Source organism: Seriola lalandi, unplaced genomic scaffold (genome assembly GCF_002814215.2).
Source record: "Seriola lalandi dorsalis isolate HSWRI2012SDOR001 ecotype SW California unplaced genomic scaffold, Sedor1 jcf7180002054585, whole genome shotgun sequence".
NCBI lineage: Eukaryota > Metazoa > Chordata > Actinopteri > Carangiformes > Carangidae > Seriola > Seriola lalandi.
Window position 1 is genome coordinate 4,022,138 of NW_019525138.1, and position 22,592 is coordinate 4,044,729.

At 40.8% G+C, this 22,592-nt stretch overlaps 2 protein-coding genes across 2 annotated transcripts; both read right to left on the bottom strand.

The window, feature by feature from the left end:
* Positions 1 to 1,229: 1,229 nt before the first annotated feature.
* kcnj2a (potassium inwardly rectifying channel subfamily J member 2a) lies at positions 1,230 to 6,962 on the bottom strand. The gene is made up of 2 exons (XM_023418805.2): positions 6,805 to 6,962; positions 1,230 to 4,607 (listed from the first exon to the last, which is right to left on the bottom strand). Exon 2 carries the CDS (start codon positions 4,359 to 4,361, stop codon positions 3,078 to 3,080), a length of 1,284 nt encoding a protein of 427 aa, XP_023274573.1. The 5' UTR covers positions 4,362 to 4,607; positions 6,805 to 6,962; the 3' UTR covers positions 1,230 to 3,077.
* Positions 6,963 to 12,219: 5,257 nt separating this feature from the next.
* Positions 12,220 to 19,474, bottom strand: kcnj16a (potassium inwardly rectifying channel subfamily J member 16a). The gene is made up of 2 exons (XM_023418845.2): positions 19,399 to 19,474; positions 12,220 to 14,077 (listed from the first exon to the last, which is right to left on the bottom strand). The coding sequence occupies exon 2, from the start codon at positions 14,065 to 14,067 to the stop codon at positions 12,766 to 12,768; it is 1,302 nt and encodes a 433-aa protein (XP_023274613.1). The 5' UTR covers positions 14,068 to 14,077; positions 19,399 to 19,474; the 3' UTR covers positions 12,220 to 12,765.
* Positions 19,475 to 22,592: the final 3,118 nt, after the last annotated feature.

Sequence of the window (22,592 nt, forward strand, 5' to 3'; positions counted from 1 at the left end):
GCACTACAGGATGAGGGGTAGATGAGCACGATGTATGTCAAGAGGATGAGGGGAAAAAAAGATGTTAATCCCTTCTGTGCCAGTGAAGGACGCAGGCCGAGGAGGCTGGTTAGTGTCACAGCTCACTGCTGCTGGAGATGTTCAGGCCTCAAATGCGTCAACAAGGCTCCAACAGCACCCTGCTGCTGGTCTTCTGTCAGTACGCAGAGGTGGGAGGCAACTAAGTGCACTACTCAAATACAAGTATAGTTTGAGGTAGTGGTACTTAGAGAAATGTTTAAACTTAAGACTGAGACACTGCACTTTATACTCCATTTATTAGATGTCTGGAGTTACTTTACACACCTGATTACTTTACATTTGGCATGAGGTAGTGTCACAAAGTATTGCTGATGCCCAGAAGACATCTTGTATTTCAAGAAAGTAACAAGTATAAATAACTTGTAAAAGGTGTTTTGCCTTTAAAATACCTTTGAGAAGGTATTTAAAAGACTTCGGTTTTCTGTCCTGTCCTTAATTTCCTTAATTCTTTCCCAAAATGTCTGCTATACAATTATAAGAAAGGAAGCTGAAGTCTTGCTCAAAATGACTTACAATATTTGTGAGTACATTTGCTGCTAATTCTTGTAAAGCGAACATGTAACAGTATTTTTTATGTTGTTGCTTTTCTGTAATTACTCAGTTAAAGGATTGGTATAATCCTTGATATAATAGTGTTGGAAAAAGTAAGTCAAAGTAGAAATACCACATCATAAAAATACTCTGTTACATATAAAGGTCCTGCATTGTTAATTTTAGTCACTTAGAGGAACAGAAGTATTGGTAAGTATTTGGTGATTACATCTTTTGTATGTAAATTCTTGATATTTGAAGTAACTACAGCAGCCAAATTAATGTAGTGGAGTGAAAAGTGCAGTATATCCCTTGGAATATTATAAAGAAGCATAAAAATGGAAATAGGACAGTAAAGTATCTCAAGACTGTTGAGTAATTGAATGAATTTTCCATGTAACCGTGTTAAAATAAAGTATTTTTTGGTTTTCTTCACTAATCCTAAAGCTAAACTTAAGTCTCATCTGACCCTCATCTCCCTGAGGATTCACATTAAGCTGTTTTTGTGTTTATAAAATTAACTTCACTTGACTTGATCCTGTTATTCTGAAACTTCTGAAAATATTTGGATGAGAAAAGATCTTAATCTGCTTCTTTATGACCAGTGACACAGCATGACTGATTGTCCACTTGACATTTTATTGAAAAAGAACAATATAATATCATGTACAACAATAATAATAATAATATTAATACAAAAATCTGTACATTCCATGGTTTTGCAGTACATTTGGAAGACTGATACAAAATAACTGCAACAGGGAGGGAGGTATTTACACATGTAGGATGTATGGAGCCTAGTGGCTGCTGTCGCTATGTATAAAAAAAAAAAAAAGAAAAAAAAAGATGCAGGATATAACTTTGTATTGATGCAAACTCTTGTGCAGTACGCCTTCATATGCAGGGGTTACAGTACATTTGGCTTTGAACTATGCTTTTACATTCTCAAGTAAAACAAAACAACAGAGAATGAAAACTCAAGTAGTGATGATGATGATGATGATGATGATGAAGTCAGCCGATCTGTAGTCTGCATACAGCAAAAAGGGAAAGTGGCTATGAGAATGTTGTACTTTGATTTGATTTTTTTTTTTTTCCAATCTCCAGTCATAACACTGTATCCGATTCAGACATTAGAGAGGAGATGTAGATTTCTTTGCAAAGAAGTTATTCCATCACAAACCAAATCATATTTTTAAACCTTTAAAGTAGACTTGGCTTTTAAAAAAAAAAAAAAAAAAAAAAAAAATCAACTTCTTGGTTCAAGCTGACACCGAAAACCTTCCAAACATCAGTAGAGCACTATCCAAATTAATGTTTTGATGCAGCAAACACCAGAGATGTCATGAGTCTTTGACATTTATACATCGTCACTTTCCCCATTTTTGACTTTTCAGATTAAGGCTTGATGAAGTGGCTCAAGATAAGGATGATCAACATTAACAAAAAATGATAAACTGTACACACGTTCTTGAAAAACAAACCTCATTAAAACTCCCTAAACGTTCTACTTCTCTGTACCAAATCTAATCAGGTGTTGTTTTTAAGAAACACATAACTATGATAATAATACTCTTTGGCATTTTTATCAACCATGAAGAAAAAAAAAGAAAAAAAAAAAAAAAAAAAAAAAAGAAGCAACATCATAGCAGCACTTTTAAGAACATTCAGATTCTCATATTACCCCGGTCTCGGTTCAAATTAATGATTTCTGTCAGTTTGATGCTGTTAATACTACCCTGCTCTTTCTCTTGACGTGAGCAGGCATGTTTCTATCTGTCTGACCAGCAACGAACAGTTTCTCAGATCAACAACTGCAAAGGATCAAGCAGAAGATCAGAAATTCAGTGCTGTAAAGTTCAACCTTTCTTGCAGACAGAAGGTTTTTGGTGCAATTTATTTAGACTTGTGGGATGCCTGCTATGAGACCAGCTCATGAACAAATACTCTACCTGTACCTTCTTTGTTCCAGACATCTACTTTTCATGTACTCTTTGGTTCTAGTGTGTCAAAATGAAAGCATCTACAAGGGCTTTTTGTTTAACTTCCACTAACTTCTAGCAGCACTAGAGAACATAATCTATAAAAATATAGAAATCCACCTTTCTAAAAGCACAATGTTCTTGCTGGACAGAGAAACGGAGACATGCCTGCATTTTTTTCAAGTCATCTCAACTTCCGTCCTCTCTGTCGTCTTGCAGTCACCAGAAACTGAGCACACATTCATGGGGACTTCATGGAGAATTCATCCTGCAATATGCACATGGTTTGTAGTGCTGTGTTTTGTCATACTGTATGTAGTCAATGTTCAGACTCTTACATACAAAGTCTTAAACCTTGCCGCTTCCCACAGCAGTACCGTTCGGCTTCTCCTCTACCCAAGGCCCAGCTCGGCTCGTTGTGCCTTTTGGAGTAGAGAGGTGATTTTAAAAAAATCTCTCAAGTGAGGTTTGAGGTCTGACCAGTCATATTTCTGATTCTCGTCTCAGAGGCCGAGGCTCTAGCGGCACCGTGGCTTGGCTGTGTTCAGTCTCTGAGATGTTGTCTGTCTGGGTGCCGTCAGGCCCAACACTGCCCCCGTTCCCCTCGTCCGTGTCCTCTTTGTTCTCCAGCGCCATCTCGTTTTCGTAGCAGAAGGAGTTGGAGTTTGAGAGAATGTATTTTTTCTCTGCGAGGTCTCTGGCGCTGCACAGAGGGGTGCTTGGCACCTCGTATGTCTTATGGAAGCGGGAGTAGTCCACCTTGTAGTAGTTTTTCTCCTCAAAGAGCACAGGCTCGAATCGGTGGCCCCAGAGGATCTCGCTTGCGACGTAGGAGCTGCGGCACTGTGTGGTCATGGCTGTCGCCTCGACCATTCCCTCAAGGATGACCACGATTTCAAATTCGGAGTTCTCCAGGTCCTGTTTGCTCATATCGTAGAAGGGGCTGTCCTCGTCAATCTCGTGGACGATGGTGATTGGGGAGACCAGGAAGATGCGGTCGACTCCGCTGTCAAAGCCCACATCTATGTCCATCTGGTCAAGGGGGATGTACTCTCCCTCCGCTGTCGTCCGGGATTTCAGAAGTTGCGCCCGCACATGCGCCTCTACCAGGTGGCTCTTCCTTAAATTGCCCACACGCCACATCAGGCAGAGCTTGTTGTCCCTCATGGCCACCGTGGCATTATGGCTGAAAACCAAAGTTTCGTTCCTCTTCTTGGGCTTTGCCATTTTTGCCATGACGGCACCAATTATGAAAGCATCAATAATGCAGCCCACAATGCTTTGGAAAACCACCATGAAGACAGCAACAGGGCACTCGTCTGTCACATATCTGTAGCCGTAACCAATAGTTGTTTGAGTCTCAATGGAGAACAGGAAGGCAGCGGTGAAGCTGCTCACGTTGGAGACACACTTCTGGGTGTCACTCTCTAAGTCCCCATGGAAGATGGCCACCAGCCAGAAGACGCAGCCGAAGAACAGCCACGACAGGAGAAAGGCTAGGCAGAAGATGATGAACATCCACCTCCAGCGGATGTCCACGCATGTAGTGAAGATGTCAGCCAAGTACCGCTGACCTTTCTCGCTCACGTTGATGAACTGCACATTGCAGTGACCGTCTTTCTTTACAAATCTGCTCTGCGGCTGGTGCCTCGTGTGCACCTTGCTCTTGCCATTGCTGTAGCCGTTGGGTACTGCCATAGTGGCAAGCTTCATGCCGTCCTCCTCTGATGACACAATGCTGTAGCGGCTGGCTCGCACGCTTCCCATCACCTCAGTCTGGGAGGGCTGTGCTGCTTCTGCTTTGGAAAACAGTCTGAGTTTCTGGAAGACGCGTTGGAGAAACAGTTTTGAAACACTTTTGGGGGACCAACTCAGAGACGAAATGGTGACAAAATGAGGCGGGCTGAAGGACGCCTCTTCAGCCTCACTGGCCCCTAGATGGAGTGCAACAAGAGGAGGATGAAGTGGTCACTCCTCTTTCTTCATCTGACTGGACCTCATCAAGTTCATCTGCTACAAGAAAACAGAAACAGAGGATGTCCGTTAGAGAAAACAGTTCCAGATAAATCAGATACACTTCATCAAATCACCATCAGGGCTATTAATGACAATATCATCAAAAGAATAAAAGAATGCTTCAACATTTGAGCAGTTACTTGTTCAACATAAGCTATCAGTAACTTGTCAGAGCTGATAACTTCATCCCTGCTGAGGCAGACGTGCGTGCAGCCTGAGAAAAACCATCAAAAACTTTATACCGAGAGTAAGAAAAGTTCGTCTCCCTGTGCCAACAATATTTCATCCAGTTATGACAAACAACAACAGTGATATTTAACCCTGATCTAACATTTCAACTTCCACTGAGAGAGGCCACACAGTAATTGCACTCAGGTCCCGTTATTGGTCATTTACAAAGTTGACTTGTTTTTCTTGGCTGCCCTGCACTGACCTGATCATTTCTTGCTGGATGGTGGGTTACAGCGTTTCTGCGAGATCCCATGGACGGATGGTTTTGCACCAGCAATGGATTATGTTAAAAACTTAAACTGAGAAAGTTCAGATCTGCAGATCCTTTTTCTTACTTTATCAACTTCATCTTTAAAATGATATACTGCAGAAGCTGAAAATGCACCATAAGTTAGATAAACTGAACCAAAGCAACATCCAGTCATGCATTATTAATGCACATTTTCAGAGGTAATGCTTCTTATTATTAAGAAAGATGGAGGAAAATTTGCATGTGCAACTTAATATTTAAGTAAATTATCAGCATCCACCTTCTAGAATTACTATCATTGCAGATAACACTTTATGGAGCAGTTTCATGCATAAACAACTGCATTTTTTCAACTTTCATCTGTGCAGAACAGATGCAGGTTATATCCTCTTCATCTGTTGTTTCACAGAAGCTTGTGTGAGCTTCGTGCTTCGTACAAGCTGTGCAAGAGATGCACAGCTTGTTGACTCTCAGAGTCCTCTGGGATTTTTTCTCTCTGCTGTAATGATGGCTGTGCTCTAAGGATTCTCCCGGCACAACTACAACACCGCTCATTAGTTTTGGCTGTCCTAGCAACAAAGAATAAACCAACCTGCGTACAGTGGTCTCCCTTTTTATTTTTTGCTGGGATGAATTTCTGTCTAAGGCAGGAGAGTTTTAAGATGAGAAAGAAGCTGGTGGTGAAAGTTTCCTCAGGGGTAGAGGGTCAGTCAGTCTCACACTCAGATTAAATATGTAAATATATCTGATGTGACCACAGCTGCAACTCAGACTCTGGTTTCATGTTTGCAAAAAGCAAAAGTGGCTGATGCAATTTGTAAGACTTGTACATAAATACCACATAAAAGAGTTTCAAGTTCCAAAATGACTCCAAGTACCATCCAGTGTACATGCACTGTTCCTAAATACAGAGGAAACTTTATCACTAAGACATGTGTAAGCTTTCCTCGGATGATGCCGGATATGTAAACTGTTTAATAAACATTGCAGCAGGTTTTCATCATTTTCCTAAAATGAATCACATGCAGCTAAATCTGCACTTCTGTTTTCAGAATAAGTAGAACTCTGAGAGAGAGGGAAACTGAAAGAGAGTGGACAAAAAATCCTAAATAAATAACACAATAATAATGATTATTGATATATTATTATGATCTAGTCTTGAGATGTAAGCAGTTTTATTGAACAGTATCTGACTGTAAGGAGACAGACAGAGCTGCCCTCAGAATGCACCAAATGCCAGGGACAAATGTTAACAGGTGCTGAGGGAAAAAGGGAACTGACTTCTGATGCAATCATCCATACACACACACACACACACACACATTCTCTCTCTCTCTCTCACACACACACACACACACACACCTCAAACTGAGACACACGTTTCATTTCCAGCTCAGACCATCAGAAAATTAGAAATTTTATCATATAAAGCCCTAAAATATGAAGCGAGACGAAATGTGACCTGATAAAGTGAAACTTTTTGGCGGGTCATCTGACAGCAGCTGTGGCAGCAGAAGTGGTGCGTAAAAGCCAGGAAGTCGGCGCGTCATGGAGAATAAAAGTTGAGGCTATCGGCACTTAATGAGCGGTCGATTGCCAAAAGATAACGGCTCTGACATTGCGTGGACGGCTTATTACAGGAATCACATTTATATGAAAGTTTAAGAGGAATGGATCTATCAAAAGGAGAGGCTCAAACTCAGTTTCCTCTACCTGTTGCTCATTTGAAGACCGACTGGAATCAGCTTGGTGAAATATAATCCAGACGTTTCTTGGCCCCCGCGATCCCCGGCGTCGTTTCCGCGCGCTTGTTATTTATTTTGGCCGAACAAGATCAAGCGTGAAACTTCCCTCATGTCTCTGGAGAACCGGTCTCGAATAATGTGCTTCGCAGTGAGTTCTCCCAAAGCGTTTTTAAACAGCACGCACCGGCACGGCCCGCCCCCAAGCTCCGCGCCCGGCCAATGGAAGTCGGGAGGGGAGAACGCACAGTGCAGCAGGCGCAATTGTAGTGTGTGTGTGTGTGTGTGTGTGTGTGTGTGTGTGTGTGTGTGTGTGTGTGTGTGTGTGTATGCGCGCGTGTGTGCGTATGCGCGCGTGCGTGCGTGTGTGCGTGTGTCTTCTTTTGTGAGTGTGTGTGATTTTTGTGTTTGAGCGATGCGACTGACAACACAACACAACATGGAAGTAATGGAGAGCAATTTGACACTAATTGGCCGATGACATTGTGAATCGTTACGGGTCAAATAAAACGGGAGGAGGCAAGTCAAGGATTTAAATCAAAACTTAAATAGAAACAAAAATAAATGTGATAAAGCATTAATTAATTTTTCCCTTATTAAATCTGGACAACATTGGTAGACTTTTGATGTATGTTGAAATGAAAAATGTTTGTATATAGGTGCAAAAAAAGTTCTCCAATAAAGGAAAGTGATCAGCTACAACCTTTAACACCTGTGACACATGTTTTTTTTTTTCTCTTTTAAAGCTTCTTTTTTCCCTGAGATCCATCAAACCAATAATTTATCTTCTCACTGCAGAGGCATTACAATTTTGTGCAAAAAAAAATAAGTGACTGTTCCTGTTCCCACCTGTTGTCGACAGTGTACAACCCATCACGCTCATTTTTGTGATACCCGTTGTTTTTATAGATCTTATTTTTTAATGTGGGTATGGAAAAAGTGGTCTGTTGGAAAGAATGACTCACTCAATAAAGGCCTACATGCCTGTATTATGATATGACTGTCTTTCTCCACTGAGCTATCAAGTTGCTTCGGATGTTTAGACTATGCATCTGTTGCCCTATAATTTTAGGTCAGGCTGTAGCTGTGTTGTCTTAGTGCCATTGACTAAATCATTCTTCCTGCTTACTAATTCATGATAAACATTAACCCACAACTGCGGGTTTTTCAAAAAGACTTTTGAACTCCTTGTCTCCCCCCTATCCCCCCCGCAGTGAGTCTTATTTTTAGATGTGGTTATTTATAGCAGCACATATATTTAGCCCAGACCACCTGTGTCAGTGAACTGTGCGCGTTGTGTGTGTTTGCTTTCCATGCCCAATTTCCAGCAATAAAGAGAGCGATGCATGCAGTAGCCCAGTGCTGCGTGTGGACCACAAGGTGGAGAACTGGAGACTGGAATTAACCAGTGATTGTCTCCCACACACAGAGCTGTGCCGTTGAGCGAGCACCAAAACAGCAGCAGGAGGAGGAAGACACTGAATCTGAACTTTCATGCAACTTGTGTCACTGCAGCAACAGCATCTAGAGGTGTAGGATGAAAAATTGCAGCTTACTTACGGAGTACTGATAGTAAAAACAACAAAGATCTCATTTAAAGGTACAATAAGCAAGATTTTGTACCCTGCTATTAGGCTGTTAGATAAGTGTGTGCTTCGATTAAAATAAATAAATACATAAAAAAAATGCATAGAACATCTTTAATTTTCAGTAGTGGAAGAAGTACAATATCACAGTGTAGAAATACTCTGTTACAAGTAAAATCCTGCATTCCAACTTTCAACTGAAATATTATTATCATAATTATTGATGCGTTCTTGTATGGCTGTTACTTTAAATCCTGCTGTGTAGCTTCTGAATTTACCGCAATGATCAATAAAGTCTTAACTTATAATAACACATTGGACTTTATATGTTGATCATACTCTGTATTATTCATCAAATACATCAAGTACAGTGGAGTAAAAAGATCAACTTTTCCCACTGAATTAATGAAGTAGCACAGTATAGAGTATAAGTACCTCAAAGTCGTACTAAAGTATAACACCTGGGCAAATCTACCAAGTCACTTGCCACCACTGTCTGTTTAGGTCAAGTTGTCCAACCTAAATGACCAGATCTGTTGTTTGCCATTGTTTTCCAAAAAGACCCATGAGGGCTTTGGAGAAGCTTAACAGGTTTGAGGATTTAAATCAGTGCATCCTAATTCCCCTCTATATGTGACAGAACTGTTTAGGTGGACTTCACCACTGACCCATAAAGCAATAATTTGACATTGACAGTGGAGAGTGGGAAGTCACAGACCATAAAATGGTGAATTGTCATTTTAACACAATTAAACGCGTTAATCAGTGATCTGTAGAGGTGCTGGTAGGCAGTTTTTGTTACCGTTGGACAGATAGAGTGTAGCTGTTTCCCCCGATTTCTACTGTTCATCCTAAGCCAAGCTAATCATCTGCTAGCTTCATATGCAACAGATAAAAACGAGGGTGGTATCAATCTTCTTGTCTAACTCAGTAAAGTCTATCTAGCTCTTCTTTACAGCATTGTCTGGTCTGGTTTCTTTGTGGTTATGGTTTGGTTAAGTTTAACTGAAATCTTCTTTATTAAAGGTATTCTGTGGAGTTTTGAACTATAGTAGAGCTATGGAGCTTCATTCATGAGTGGGTCCCCATTTTGTTTTCCTTATGCTCAGTTTTGGAAGCTGGTTGCATGAGTGAGTGGAAGGGGTACAAACTTACTCAAACTTTATTCAATTTTTTTTATTCAGTTAGTTGCAGTAGTTCATGAAAACGTAGCAAAGATGCTCTATTGTGCTAGTGTGAAAACATCAACATCTGTATTCAGGAAATTAGCCCAACTTTCCACTAAATCTCATTGAAACCTGTTCAGTGTTTGAATGAGTTTGAAAACTAAAAAACAAAAACGGTTTCCTTTTTAAATATGTAAAATATAACTAGGACTGCAGGATTGTCCATCTTGAATACTGCTTTTGAAAAGGGTTTGCAGTATTTATACCACTACAACACCTTGAACCAGAGTTTGGATGGAAGGCAGTTATGGGCTGAGCTGTGAACTATTTATTAATACATCATTATTGAGTTGGATCAGGAGGCAGGAGAGGTCAGACAGACCTGGTAAACCCAAACATGGGTGTACTGGGAGCTTTTGCTGGAAGAGACTGTTCATCCAAAAACAAGCTTTGCTCCAGTCCCAGACAAACAGAAAGTCCAAATGTGAAGTCAGGCTTTGTTTAAAAGCAGCTGTGGCCAAAAGTTGGTCGGTGCCAGCATGAAGGCATCGGGGTGAAATATATTTATACATACACTGATACACTGAAGGTTTGTGATATTTTTCAGGGTACTGGGTTGTTTAGGAGGCTGGTCTTTCCACTATCACATGGACTTAAGAAATGTTCCAACTCTTTGGGGTCAGACCTCTTGGCCTTCCTGGAAAATTAATAACTAGATGCTGAAAATGAGACAGGCTAGTGGGTCAACTGATGAATTTAGTAGCCTATTAGCTGACATGGAAACTGTTGGGCTCCTATACCATAAAAACATCTTCCTTTCTTTTCTGCCCCAAAAAACTAATAAACTTAAACAGCTAGTAAACTTAAACAGCTCTGTGGACAGTTCAGTAGTTTTTCCACAGGCCTGGTAGAGCCTGCATTAATCATGTTGTATCAATTAAAGGGGACCACCACGCTGACCTGCATTTCTGCAGTCCTGCTTGGTTGCCAGGCAGACTGCAGGAAACCTAAAAAGGTTTCCTCACTCTAAATTGTGATGGCTCGACATGTGTCGCTGTGCTGGTGACCAGAGAGGAAGCTGTAGTCAACGCTGTTGTGTATCAGCCATATGATGGTTAAGCTCTCTTTTCCTGCAGCTGTGGTGGAGCTGTGTTAAAGCACCAGTGTGTAAGTTTTAGAGACATCTACTTCATGCTGTTCATAATGATGTTTTCATTAGTGTATAATCACCTGAAACTAAGAATCATTGTTTTTTGATCAGCTTAGAATGATATATCATATCTAAATAGGGAGACTGGCCTTTTCCCCAAAGCCCGCCATGTTGCACCTCCATGTTTCAACAGTAGCCCAGGACGCACAAACCAAGCACTGGCTCTGGAGAAGGCCTTTTTCATTTTCTACGGTTACATTACCTGGAGGCTACCGTAGGTTTTCCTACACTGTAGGAAAGGGTTGGGGGGATGGGGGGTGATTGTTTCTTTTATCCATAGCTGTTCCACAATCTTAACTGCGTTTATTCTTGTGACCATGAAAACAAAGGCCCAGTACGTCTGCTACTTGTACACTCCTATGGGTTGTATCCAAGGGTAGAAACAAATGACTTATACGGTCGTTTAGGTTGGAGGCCTTATTGCCTTTGGTAGATATCACAGCTTTTATTGTGGCTAAGAGTCTTTCTATTCTTGCTTGCTTAACTTTCACACACCCTTCAGATCACTTCATGTTGGGTGGATTCAGATCAACCCACAGACTTTCAGTGATGTTCAGGTCAGGGGGTGGGGGAAGGGGGCTGTTCCAAAGGCTTCAGCTTTGTTTCTTGAAGTAGTTCATGGTGGATTTTAAGGTTTGCTTTGGATCATTATCCTGTTGTAGAAGCCAGCCACTTTAAAGTTTCACTTTCTTGACTGACTTGCCTCCACAATTTTCTTATATCTAGTGGAATCCATTCTTCCCTCTGTCTGTGCAGAGTTTCCTGTCTCACTGGCTGCCACACAATCCCAAAGCAGAACATTTCCGCCCCCATGTTTAATAGCTTGGAAAAGGGGTGGGTATACTGTTACATATTGAGCTGCAGGTGAAGGCACATCATTAACGTAAGCATCTTCACCTCTCCATGCTGTACTATGGATAACCACTTGTGCAGTGACAACACAAGGTCACAGTGTGTTCATGGTGTGTTTGGTATGACAATCCCCACCCCCGCTGAAAACAGCATTATGAGGTTTGTGTCAGGGGGACCGGCTGCAGTCTGTAACAGGGTCAGGAGCCGAGTGAACTTCAAACTCCAGCTGCCGAGTTAATTGATGGACAGATAAAAATCACATTAAATCAACACTGTCATGATCTCGTGCCTGAATAACATCATGAGCTTTGACCTGATCTATTGTGGATATATGATAAAAAGAATACATGTTTGTAATAGGATTACACAGAGAGCAGCAGAGCAGCATGTTACAAAGCAGCGTCTGCTTACTTTTGTCTGTCTGGTTACTTGACATCAAAGTGACCTTCCCCATCAGAGCTTTTGTTCTCAGACAAGAACCATGATCCATCTCAGACATCTGTCTGAGATGGATCATGATTATTACAGGAAGTGAAAACGCAAACCAGAACATCACTTTACTGACACTGGTATTGTCTTATAAGCAATATTGTTTTAATCTTATAAAATCTGCTTAATGATACTATAACAACAAAATTAGAAACACATTTGGTCGGTCTGTTGCAGCAGATCAGGATGTAAAATATTTGAACTGGTTTTTGAAGATCTTGACTTCTTGGTACTAAATAAATGTGATTCCTCCACCACAAACATGAAGTAAGCTTAACATTTTCCATGTGTTTCATATAAACTTTGATGACTTCACTCATGAGGGACATTACTGTCATCGCCTCTATGACTTCTGGTTATTTACTATGAACAGAGATTTGACTTTAAACTTTACATTAAAACATCTGACCTTTTTAAATAAGTAACATACACACTCTTAAGTTTTGGCCTGCTCATATTTTCTTTTCACACATTATAAAGAATATAAAAACAGTTGACAAAAATCTCAACATAAGATCTATTTACTAACTGTTCTGGATTTTTTTTTATTGCATAACAATGGTTTCTTTGAAAAAATGGAAAATTAGCACAATGTATTTCAGAATAGCCACTGCAAATATGGTTCTGCTTTATACTTCTGTACTTGTGAGGTCATGTGGCAGAGTCAAAGTGTCTTGATGTTGACTCTCTTCTTGAGATGTTGAATCAGTTGGTTCAGGGTGGCTGTCGCTCACAAGTTCCACTGTTACCGTTGGAGGTTTCAAAAGGTTTTCTTGATGATTCTGCCGTTGTGACCTTGGAGAGGGCCGTGGAGAAGATCTGGGTGAGGGCCGTGGGGAAGATCTGGGTGAAGGCCGTGGGGAAGATCTGGGTGAATGTCGTGGAGAATGGCGAGGAGAGGGCCGCAGCTGCTTCTTGTGTTCATACTCCTCAGCGCTGACCTCAGGCACCAGCACCTTAGCAGTGTGATTGAACAAGTTGTAATCCACCCTGTAGTGCCTCCTGCTGACCCTGATCATCTCCTGGAAGAGCTGACCCCAGAGGATTTCCGCTGGAGTGTATGAAGTACGGGTCTGATGCAGCATACCTGTGGAGTCGTCTGTGTAGGTAAACGAAACCACCAGCTCAAAGTCTGCTTTACGCAGATCTATCAAACTCATCTTGTACAGTGGACTACCTGGCTCAATCCTATGGAAGATGGTGGTGGGTGTGACCAGGGTGATGTCCCTCTGTTGGATGACCAGGTCTTCATAGGTTATGTCCACTTTCCCTGTGGCATGCATCGTGGAGCGGACTATCTGAGCACAAGCCGTCCCCTCCACCAGGTGGTGTCTGCGGAAGTCCCCGACTCTCCAGGAAAGACACAGGTAACTATCGCGAAGATTAATGACAGCACAGTTGCTGAAGCCCACCGTCTGTGCTCTTTTTCTGGCTGAGGCCATTTTGGCGACAACAATTCCAATGACGAAGGTGTCGATGAAGCAGCTGATAACATCTTGTATAGTGACGATGATGATGGCAATCATGCAGTTCTCGGACATTCCTCTGAAGCCATAGCCGATGGTGGTCTGAGTTTCGAGCGAGAAGAGGAAAGCAGCTGTGAAGCTGCGGACTTCGTACACACAGGGGTTGGTTGTTTCATCTTTGATGTCACCGTGAGCGAGAGCGATGACCCAGAAGAGGATGCCAAAGAAGAGCCAAGACAGGATGTAAGAGAGGGCAAAGATCAGGAACATCACCCTCCATCTGATCTCAACCAAGGTGGTGAAGATATCTGTTACAAACAGCAGCCACTCCTCTGGAACATGGCGGAACACAATGTCACAGTTGCCCTCTTTACGTACGTAGCGATATTTCTTACGTTGATGTCCATTTTCAGTCTTCACACTGACGTCATCGGTAGGGCTCACACATTTATATTGTTTATGCATCTTCCAGAATCTGTAGGGAAGATAGTGAACAATATTTATTCATCAGAATGTCAACACATAGATTTTTTGCCATGACGTTAAAGCCACTGTGTAAAATTTTTTAATTGTAGACAACATTGCTTTCTCTCACAGTGTTAATGTTTGATTCTACGATGAAGTGGCGCCAAAGTTGAAAGTTCGCTTTAAATAACAGTGACAAAACAACTGGTGCAGACCAGCAATTACTCAGTCATCTCTCACATTGCTCTGTTTCGTGGCAGATACTATTATTTCAGAAACATTCCATTACAATGGAACCATGAAAATTAGGGGTGTAATGATTCTGAAACTGAGATCAAGACCCGCAATACAAACATTGATACCGGAAGATGGAACCACATTAATGGAAGACAGGACCCTAACCGTAACTGTGGATTTTGAGATGTTCTCTCTATTCTACTTTTCGGAGACTGTTTTGGATGGCTAGATGTGGTTTTAAATCTTAGACACCAGTCCAGTTATGTGGGACCTATCCTGTTGTGTAAGTAATTGCAATTAACTGCATTCGCCTTTTAACACAGGTGTAAACCAACCCTGATGAGAGTTCCAAATCAACAACTTTCTAACATTTGTCAGTTTGGACTGAGAGCTTTGCAGTTTGTTGTTTTGCAGTTCAACTGACCCAAAACTTTGCCTGAGAGAAGGTCATTAGAGCAGTGCAGGTCATGGCAGCAGGAGCAGACAGGCAACTCTGCCAACGAGACCAAACAGCTACTGAAAGCTGTCTGATCTCTGACCCACATGAGAATGCAGAAGTCCACATTTGCAACACAAATCAAACACAGAAATCCAGATTATGTGGTGGCTGCAATTGGGTTTCTTCAACAATTTTAGGCGCATTTTAGAAATAATCATTTCATGTTTTCTTCTATTCCATATGCCTGAAGACTAAGATATAAGATGTGCTGTTTTATGCAACAAGTGATTTCACAGAACGAAATGCATATATTGACTACAGGCAGTATGTGAGTTACAGCTCTGTTTTATTGACTCTACTGCTAATTGACAAATAAGTGCACATGTTTCCATAGTTGGAAAAGGACAAAACAAGCAGAATTTAAATGAGCCCTGATATATGAGAAAATATATGTACCGCAAACAGTAATTTGTTTAATTACGTAATGTTTTGATGCTGCACCTTCTACACAGATCACTCATAAGACTCCCAAAGGGCTTTCCCTGTTGCTCTGATACAAAAAACAGACATCCACCTAAACCAGTCTTGCCCATTTTCCTTCTTTTTTTTTCCAGCCACTATTATTGGAGGAAACAATTAACAGTAGAGTCTTCCATGTATCAAAAACATTGGCAGATCACTGGAAATCTCCAACCTCTTGCTCTCCCTGCTGTTGCATGTAATATAAATACACAATGAGTTGCACTTTGTTGACAACAAGAACAGTAAGACAGGACCAAAGAAAAAAATCAATGACAGGGGAAAAAGTTATTTTTTTATTTGCTTTTTTCCGTTATGGGTTATACTCATAATTTCATTCACATGTTTTCTTTCATATTTTGTCTCCCATTTAGTTTTTTGTCTATGCTTTGATTGCTCTCGAGGTCTATTTTTAAGATAGAAATCTGGGAATGTTTACCATGTATGATTCTCTTTTTCCTGTCGCTTTGTACTGTGTCGATACATTTAATCACGATGGGGCAGTTGCCTGGAGATACAAAACCCTTCTGTTGCTGATGTGCCACTGTATGCCACTGATTTTTTTTCCTTTTATAATAAACCAAGAGCACCGAAGATGCTGTGTTAGAAATATCCCTCTACAAATCTTTCATGTGCAGTGGCTGTAGTGGCACATTAAAGGTCAATTTTCTATGGTTTTATCAGTGTCGGACTTATGCATTAGTTAATTAAAACGGCTAACATTTTGTAAATTAAGATTAAGAATTCTTAAGAATTAATAAAGATTTCTAATTTTCTTTTAATTCTGCCTCAAAAAATCAGTTTAGTGGCTGGCGGTCCTTTGTTGGGCCACAGTAGGATGTCTTTTGCCCCAGTAACATTAAACTATCTGTAAACATAGAATAATCTTTCCATGCAAAGGTTTGCTGCTGTCAGAAGCAATGGCCCAAGATCTTTTTTTGTGTGGGTGGAGGTCAAAGAACTGTCAGAGGGCCAATAAAGGAAGCGCCACAGGACTGAACTGGTCTAAGTTAGCAGGGGAAAAATGAATGTGGAAACTGGAATAGTGTCATGGTGCGATCACGGGCAGAGGAAGGATCAATCACAGCCAAACCACTGAGAGCATCCTCTACGCCCAAAACAAATGGGGTTTGAATCACCGCTATCTGACTGAGTGAACTGGGCTCCAGTCACAGACTCCACTTTCTCCTGGCTACAGCGAACGGCCCCAATGCCAGAGTATGGAACTCACTCCATGAGGTCATAGAAATAACGTCCTATTAGCTTCCCATAATCCCTTCCTAAATACCCTGATATGGCACCCTACTGGAAAACCAAGAGAAGCTGAGTTACTGTAGCATTCGTGGGTTATCAGGCTGAAATCAAATCTCCAGCATATCATTTACCAGGAGAATTGAAAGTGCAAAGACATGCATTCATCTGTACTTCCTCAGCAGCAACATCCAGGTTACCCAAAAGGTCACTTTAAGTCATTGCTGCTTTTTCCTGCTGCTTTGACTTTGAATGGTTCTGTAAATTTCAATCTCTGCAACGAATTTCATTATCGATCAAATACTGAGGTCATTTTTGGCCTCATTTGTGGCTCTAAAGATGGCGATGTTGGGTTGGCTTGTCGTTCCACCACTTTGGTCCAGACTCAACAACTATCGGATGGACTGTCATGAAATTTCTACAAACATTCATCTTCCCAGAGGATATAATATAAAATAGATACATCTTTGAAATTTTACTGATGTAGTTGCAATATAATCAAATAAAATGCAAAATTGAGAATATCATAGTTCACAATGCTGTGATAGAGCTACTGTTCATGTAGTAGTTCTTCTGTGCAGACGGATGTAATTTTATCTTTCTGCACTGCAGTCTGGATTAACATGATAATAATGACATAATAAAGACAAATGCTCAGGCCGTCCTTGAAGACTATGTCACTGTAACGAAAAAAGTGAAATAAATGAGAACTTAAGTCTGAGCCCTTCACAGCATATTGATACAGACAGAAAAGTTAAAGTAAGATACTCTCATCTTGTTTCATGTGGTTGGCTGATAAACTCAACTTCAACACACACAATTAATCCACGATTAATTCAGCATTTTTTAACGTGATGTAACTGTTGTCGGAGTGAATTTGACCATAATAGCATCTGGAGAATAGGGCCATGAGAAGAGTTTTTAATCAGAACTGAATGTCTTTTAAATGGTTCAAGACAATGAGGAGGAATTTCCACCACATGCAGCCGACTTAATATATTGTATACTATTGTAATATATATTCTTTTATTTTTCCAGGAAATGATAGACAGTCATGATGCTAAACAAATAAAAAGAGCTAATAAGGAAGTCTTTTATATTCCCACTATATCAAGTGGTTTCATCTACAGCAGTACGGTTCAGACAGCCCTGATAGTTCCCTGTGTTGTGCCGACCCACTAGGTTGAGCTGTTTTCTCCACACTGACTCCACTCACTTGTGGAGCCTGAAACAAGCAGCTCTGTGTACAAAACAAGACAGCACACAAACCAAATACAACCAGAACACATGCTGACCTTTGGTAGGAAGTTTCCACTGCACTCTCTGTGAACAAAGCTGTGATACTTTATATTTTTGAGGTTTGTGTCATTTTTGTTTTTATAAGACAACATCAACAGTGTCTTTTTGTGTTCTAAAGTTAGACTAAAGGTCTGTCATCCACTGCTGACAATGGGAATCGAGGGATGAACTCTGGAAACAACTTGGGCAATTGGCTTGTTTCCTCTGCTGCTTGGGGCACTTACAACTCTATTACATGCTCACTTACTGCAAATTGCATTGTGCCACCCATCTGTGGTTCACTGGAACAGAACCGTGTACACGGATGGATAGCCGTAGCTCTGCCCTGAGGCTTTCTGCCACCTCTAATGACCTTCAAAACTTCAGCGCCACCAAATATTTCCAACCTTAACGACTCACTCAGCCTCACAATCGCTTGTGAAACGAACCCAGAAACAAGTGTCAGATCTGTTGCTGGAAGTTCTCCAAACGCCCGGTGGGCTGAGTTCTAAAAGACCAGAGTGCAGAGACTTCAGGTATCAAGTCAGGAGGTTGCGTCTTACATTTAAGCAGTCTCTTCCTGAAAGTTAATGATTTATCCAACCTTCAAAGTACCAAGTGAACCAGAGCACACGTTTGGTTTTGTTTTGCTTAATCAGAAATAGCTTAACATTGCTTTTTTACAGAGGAAGCACTTGAAACCGGACGCCAGATTTAACCTTTATCGTAGGTTTCTCTTTACTTCGCTCTCTCTGTTCAGGGGTTCGTGTTTGATTTTATAGTGTTGTGACACTGAATTTAAATGAGTCATTGGTTGGCTCTGTAACTGTTTAATGTCGTCCTGTATGGGTTTCTCTTGAGGACCAACGTGACCTTCAGAATCTCCATACTTCCCTGATTCACTGTTTAAAAGATCAATAGATGTGTATTTATGAAACAGTCAGTCCTGTTGTGTCAGCAGTGATGCCACCTCACACACCGACACCATGCTCTCCTTTGTAAACACCCCTCTTTTTTCTCTTTTTAATTCAGAGTATTTTTAAGAATGTTGTTTACAGTACGTCCAATATTAAGCTTTCCTTTCTCATGGTTCTAACTTTGTTCAAATTTCATTGTGAAACATAATCGCAGACATTTCTTAGCACCTTGACTACATCTTGTTTTTCTGTTTTTTTTTGTTTTTTTTTAACCTTGCAGGCTTTGTATTTGTGCTCTTAATACTGTAGATCAGATTACTGATTGTTCTGCTGTCCACCACCTTTACTCACCTGTTGCCTCAGATTATTTTTCAACTCAGTGACACATTCAAACAACAAGCAATGTCTAATTTTATAGAGGAATAAAGAGGTTTATTAATTTGCTGGTGCATTAGTTTTAAAAGTTTTTTTTAAAGAAGAACATGCACATTTTCCAGAGAATTAAATCTGAGTGAAATATAAAATAAGCAGCATTCTTTACTATCTAAATTCTTGTATAAGACCAAAAAAGCACCTTTATATATTCCTCTCATCTGTCTCCAGTTTGACATTTAACATGACCTTGAAATTTCTTTTCTTAAATGTGCAAATGCATAACAAAAACAAGAGATTTCATAGCTCAGTTCCTACCTTAGTGTAAAAAATAAAAGCTGAAGCTGCTGCAGGAATGTCAGTACCTGGGTTGAGAGTATCTCCGAGGGGCTGAATAGCAGCTCAACATTCACCTGCTGGAATGAGCCAACCCACTCTGTCACTGCAGAAACTAAAGGTTAACACCTCCCTTCAGCATCACACGGTGCCACACACACAGGTGAGCATTTGTGTTTCTGGATGTGTGTGTTTGTGTGTATGCATGCAGTACATGCAGGTGTCATATAGGAGTTGGTATATAAACTTATATAGTTCAGTCATATACACCTGTTTGGTGTATGACATAAAACAAAGGGGTCATACCTGTAGCCTGCTGAATTTGTCACACCTTATTTTTCACAAGCTTCTTGATCCAAATACTGAGGATCATTCATTAAGTTCATTCACTTCATATGAGGTGAAATGCTGCACTGGAGGCTGCTGAGAACGAGAGCAGCTCTGCAGCACCAACAGGCTGAGGTGGATAAAAGACAGTAGAGTGTAGTAAAGAAAAGATCTGGTTTATTTTGGCCAATACTGATCCATTAACTGATTATACTGATCCATTGCACAGACTCTGCAAAACTACAAAAAAAAACAAATCTATATAATATTATGGAAAATATCGTACATGGTGTGAAATATCACAATATTCAATACTGTTATATTAATATCGGCACAGGCCTTACTGATGCATAGATTTGATTCACTGGATTGCTATCAGTGTTGATACTGATTTGGGTATCAGCCAGACCCTTCGATCCACATTAAATCCTGCTAAAACAATTAGTCAATCAACAGAAAAACAATAACTAGTTTGATCATGTACGAATTGCCAAAAAAAAGATTATTTCTAGCATTTAAATTTCACAAAACAAACAGACTGAAGACATCAGCTTGAGCTTTAAGAAACTATGAGGGGCATTTGTCACTAGTTATTGACTGACAATTGATAATCTCATTGATAAATTAAGCCCCAGATTAATTAATAATGAAAATGAATATTGATTGCAGCCCTCACCTCATTTTAACTTTGCCATATTTAGATTCAGCCTAGACATGGACAGCTATAGTGAAAAAGGTGTCAGTTTGATGTAATGTTGCTGGTCTGATGTCAACGTGACATCTACAGGTCTATTTTTGCTGGGAACCGAACATGACATGTTAAAAATAGGTGAGATCTCTAAATAACACTGTTTAACCGTGAATGTGTGCACTAAAATAAAAACCAAGATGTTCTGCAGCCGCTATTCACATGCCACATAGGGCTTAGTTTTTGTATTAGGAGAGAAAAGGTAGGGTTGGGCAGTTCCTTGTCAATGAAGAGTTTGAGATGTGACATTGTTTTACTTCACGTCATCTTTAGCCAAGTGTCAAATCCTTATCTTCACCTGTGCATGACAACACATAAAAACAAGTGAAAATAGCTGTTGCAGTATATAAATTTGACCACCTCTGTACAGCTTTATCTCACACTTAATTCACTACAGCAGATTACAAATTGGTGAACACTGTCCCTCCATTGTGCCTCTCTTTTTGTAAGACTGGGCTGAAAATCCCTTAATCCCAGCCTCAAACTCCTTAGAGAGCTCAACTCAAATATCTCTGCCTCTCTCGCTTCATATCTGCCGTGCAACCGAACTCTACTCATTGTCTTGAGCAAAGAGCTGAACTCAGGTTTCAAACGTGAAAATCTATTGACTGCCAGCCTGTGCCTTGTGTGGAGACAGGGCTCACAGCTCTTACATATTGTGATAACACGGGCTGTCTTTCTTAAGCCCCTACAAACAGATCTGGGACGATGGAAATGGGAGACTGCTGTCAGGTCAACGTGACTTTTCCATCCTACTGGTGTTAATGTTTATTGTATGAATATTGTGAAGAGGACAGAGCAAATTGCTACTGAACAGTGTTGTGTAAGGGTGTTATGTGCCTTAACTATAGCTGTCATCTGAGCTGGTGAATGGATCTATAAGAGCTGCAGATGGGTTCACATTCAAAGAAAAAAATTTGCAGCTTTGTCACTGCAGATGGTTTTATCTGAAAGTGAAAATGTAGCTATTTAAGCAGAGGAAGGATTTAATGTTGGTTTAGTATCAAGATGAATTATTTTTGTCTGAACCAAAGTGGTGGATAAAAAAAACGACGTACCAACGTCGCTATTTCTAGAATGACACTGCTAATGTGGCTAAAAACAGAGATACGACTTAGCTAGTCTTAGATCCATGTCTGGCCTGAGGGTTACAGCAGATAGAGGCCTGCTAGCAGTGGCGATCGTGGACTCTGGGGGGCCCCAGGTAAAGGAGATGATGAAAGCCCTGGAATCCTCACCATTGGTAAATGCTATAAGATTTACAGATGTCCCCTAAACACCTCACATGTAGAATATCAGTAGATGGTACATTTTACAGACGTTCCCTAAACACCTCACATGCAGACAATGGGTAAATGCCACCTACTGCACACATCATCAGGGGGCCCATGTAAGGGCTTTGGGCCAGCAGCAGTGCACTGTAGTGTCTTTATGGGAGGTTCAAGGGTGGTTATAGTTGTCATTAGGAAATGTGCCAATATGAAGGGGGGCGGTGTGCATCTGCCTGTTAGTAACAGTAGGTTATTTTAGTGTTATCACTGGAGTTATTAAGGTTCAACCTGTGGCAATCATAATGTCTGTACCAGATTTCATAGCTGCTAACACTCTACACCGGAGTGTTGGACTTAACATTCACCAATATCAGAGTCTCTTGTAGCCTCGGTGCTAGTGTGGCTAACCACCAGCCGCCAGGTGTGTTTAGCGTTTGAGTCGTGAAACTTCTCCTTCAAATATTTTGCTGTGACAGCACCAACTGCTCGCTGGCCTCTGTGCAGGAAAACAAAGTAATGTAAGCGATTTGACACCTTTGTAAAATCTGCAGACTAAGAGGGCAAAGCATATGAAATGATTCAATGGTTTTATTTCTGTAGCCGTAGCACAGTGGGGCGTCCTCACAGTAAATTCCTCTGGGTGTCTAAGAGTATGTCTGTGAACCAACGCCAGGTTTTATGTTTATGAACCTGACTGCATTTTTTAAACGTTAACTAATTTTTAGTGAGTGTATGTGTGTCCGTGTGTCCACGTGTGTGTCTGTGTGCATGCAAATGTTAACACAGTTGGTGGGTTAATAATGGGGGTCTCAGCAAAAAGTGGACCCATA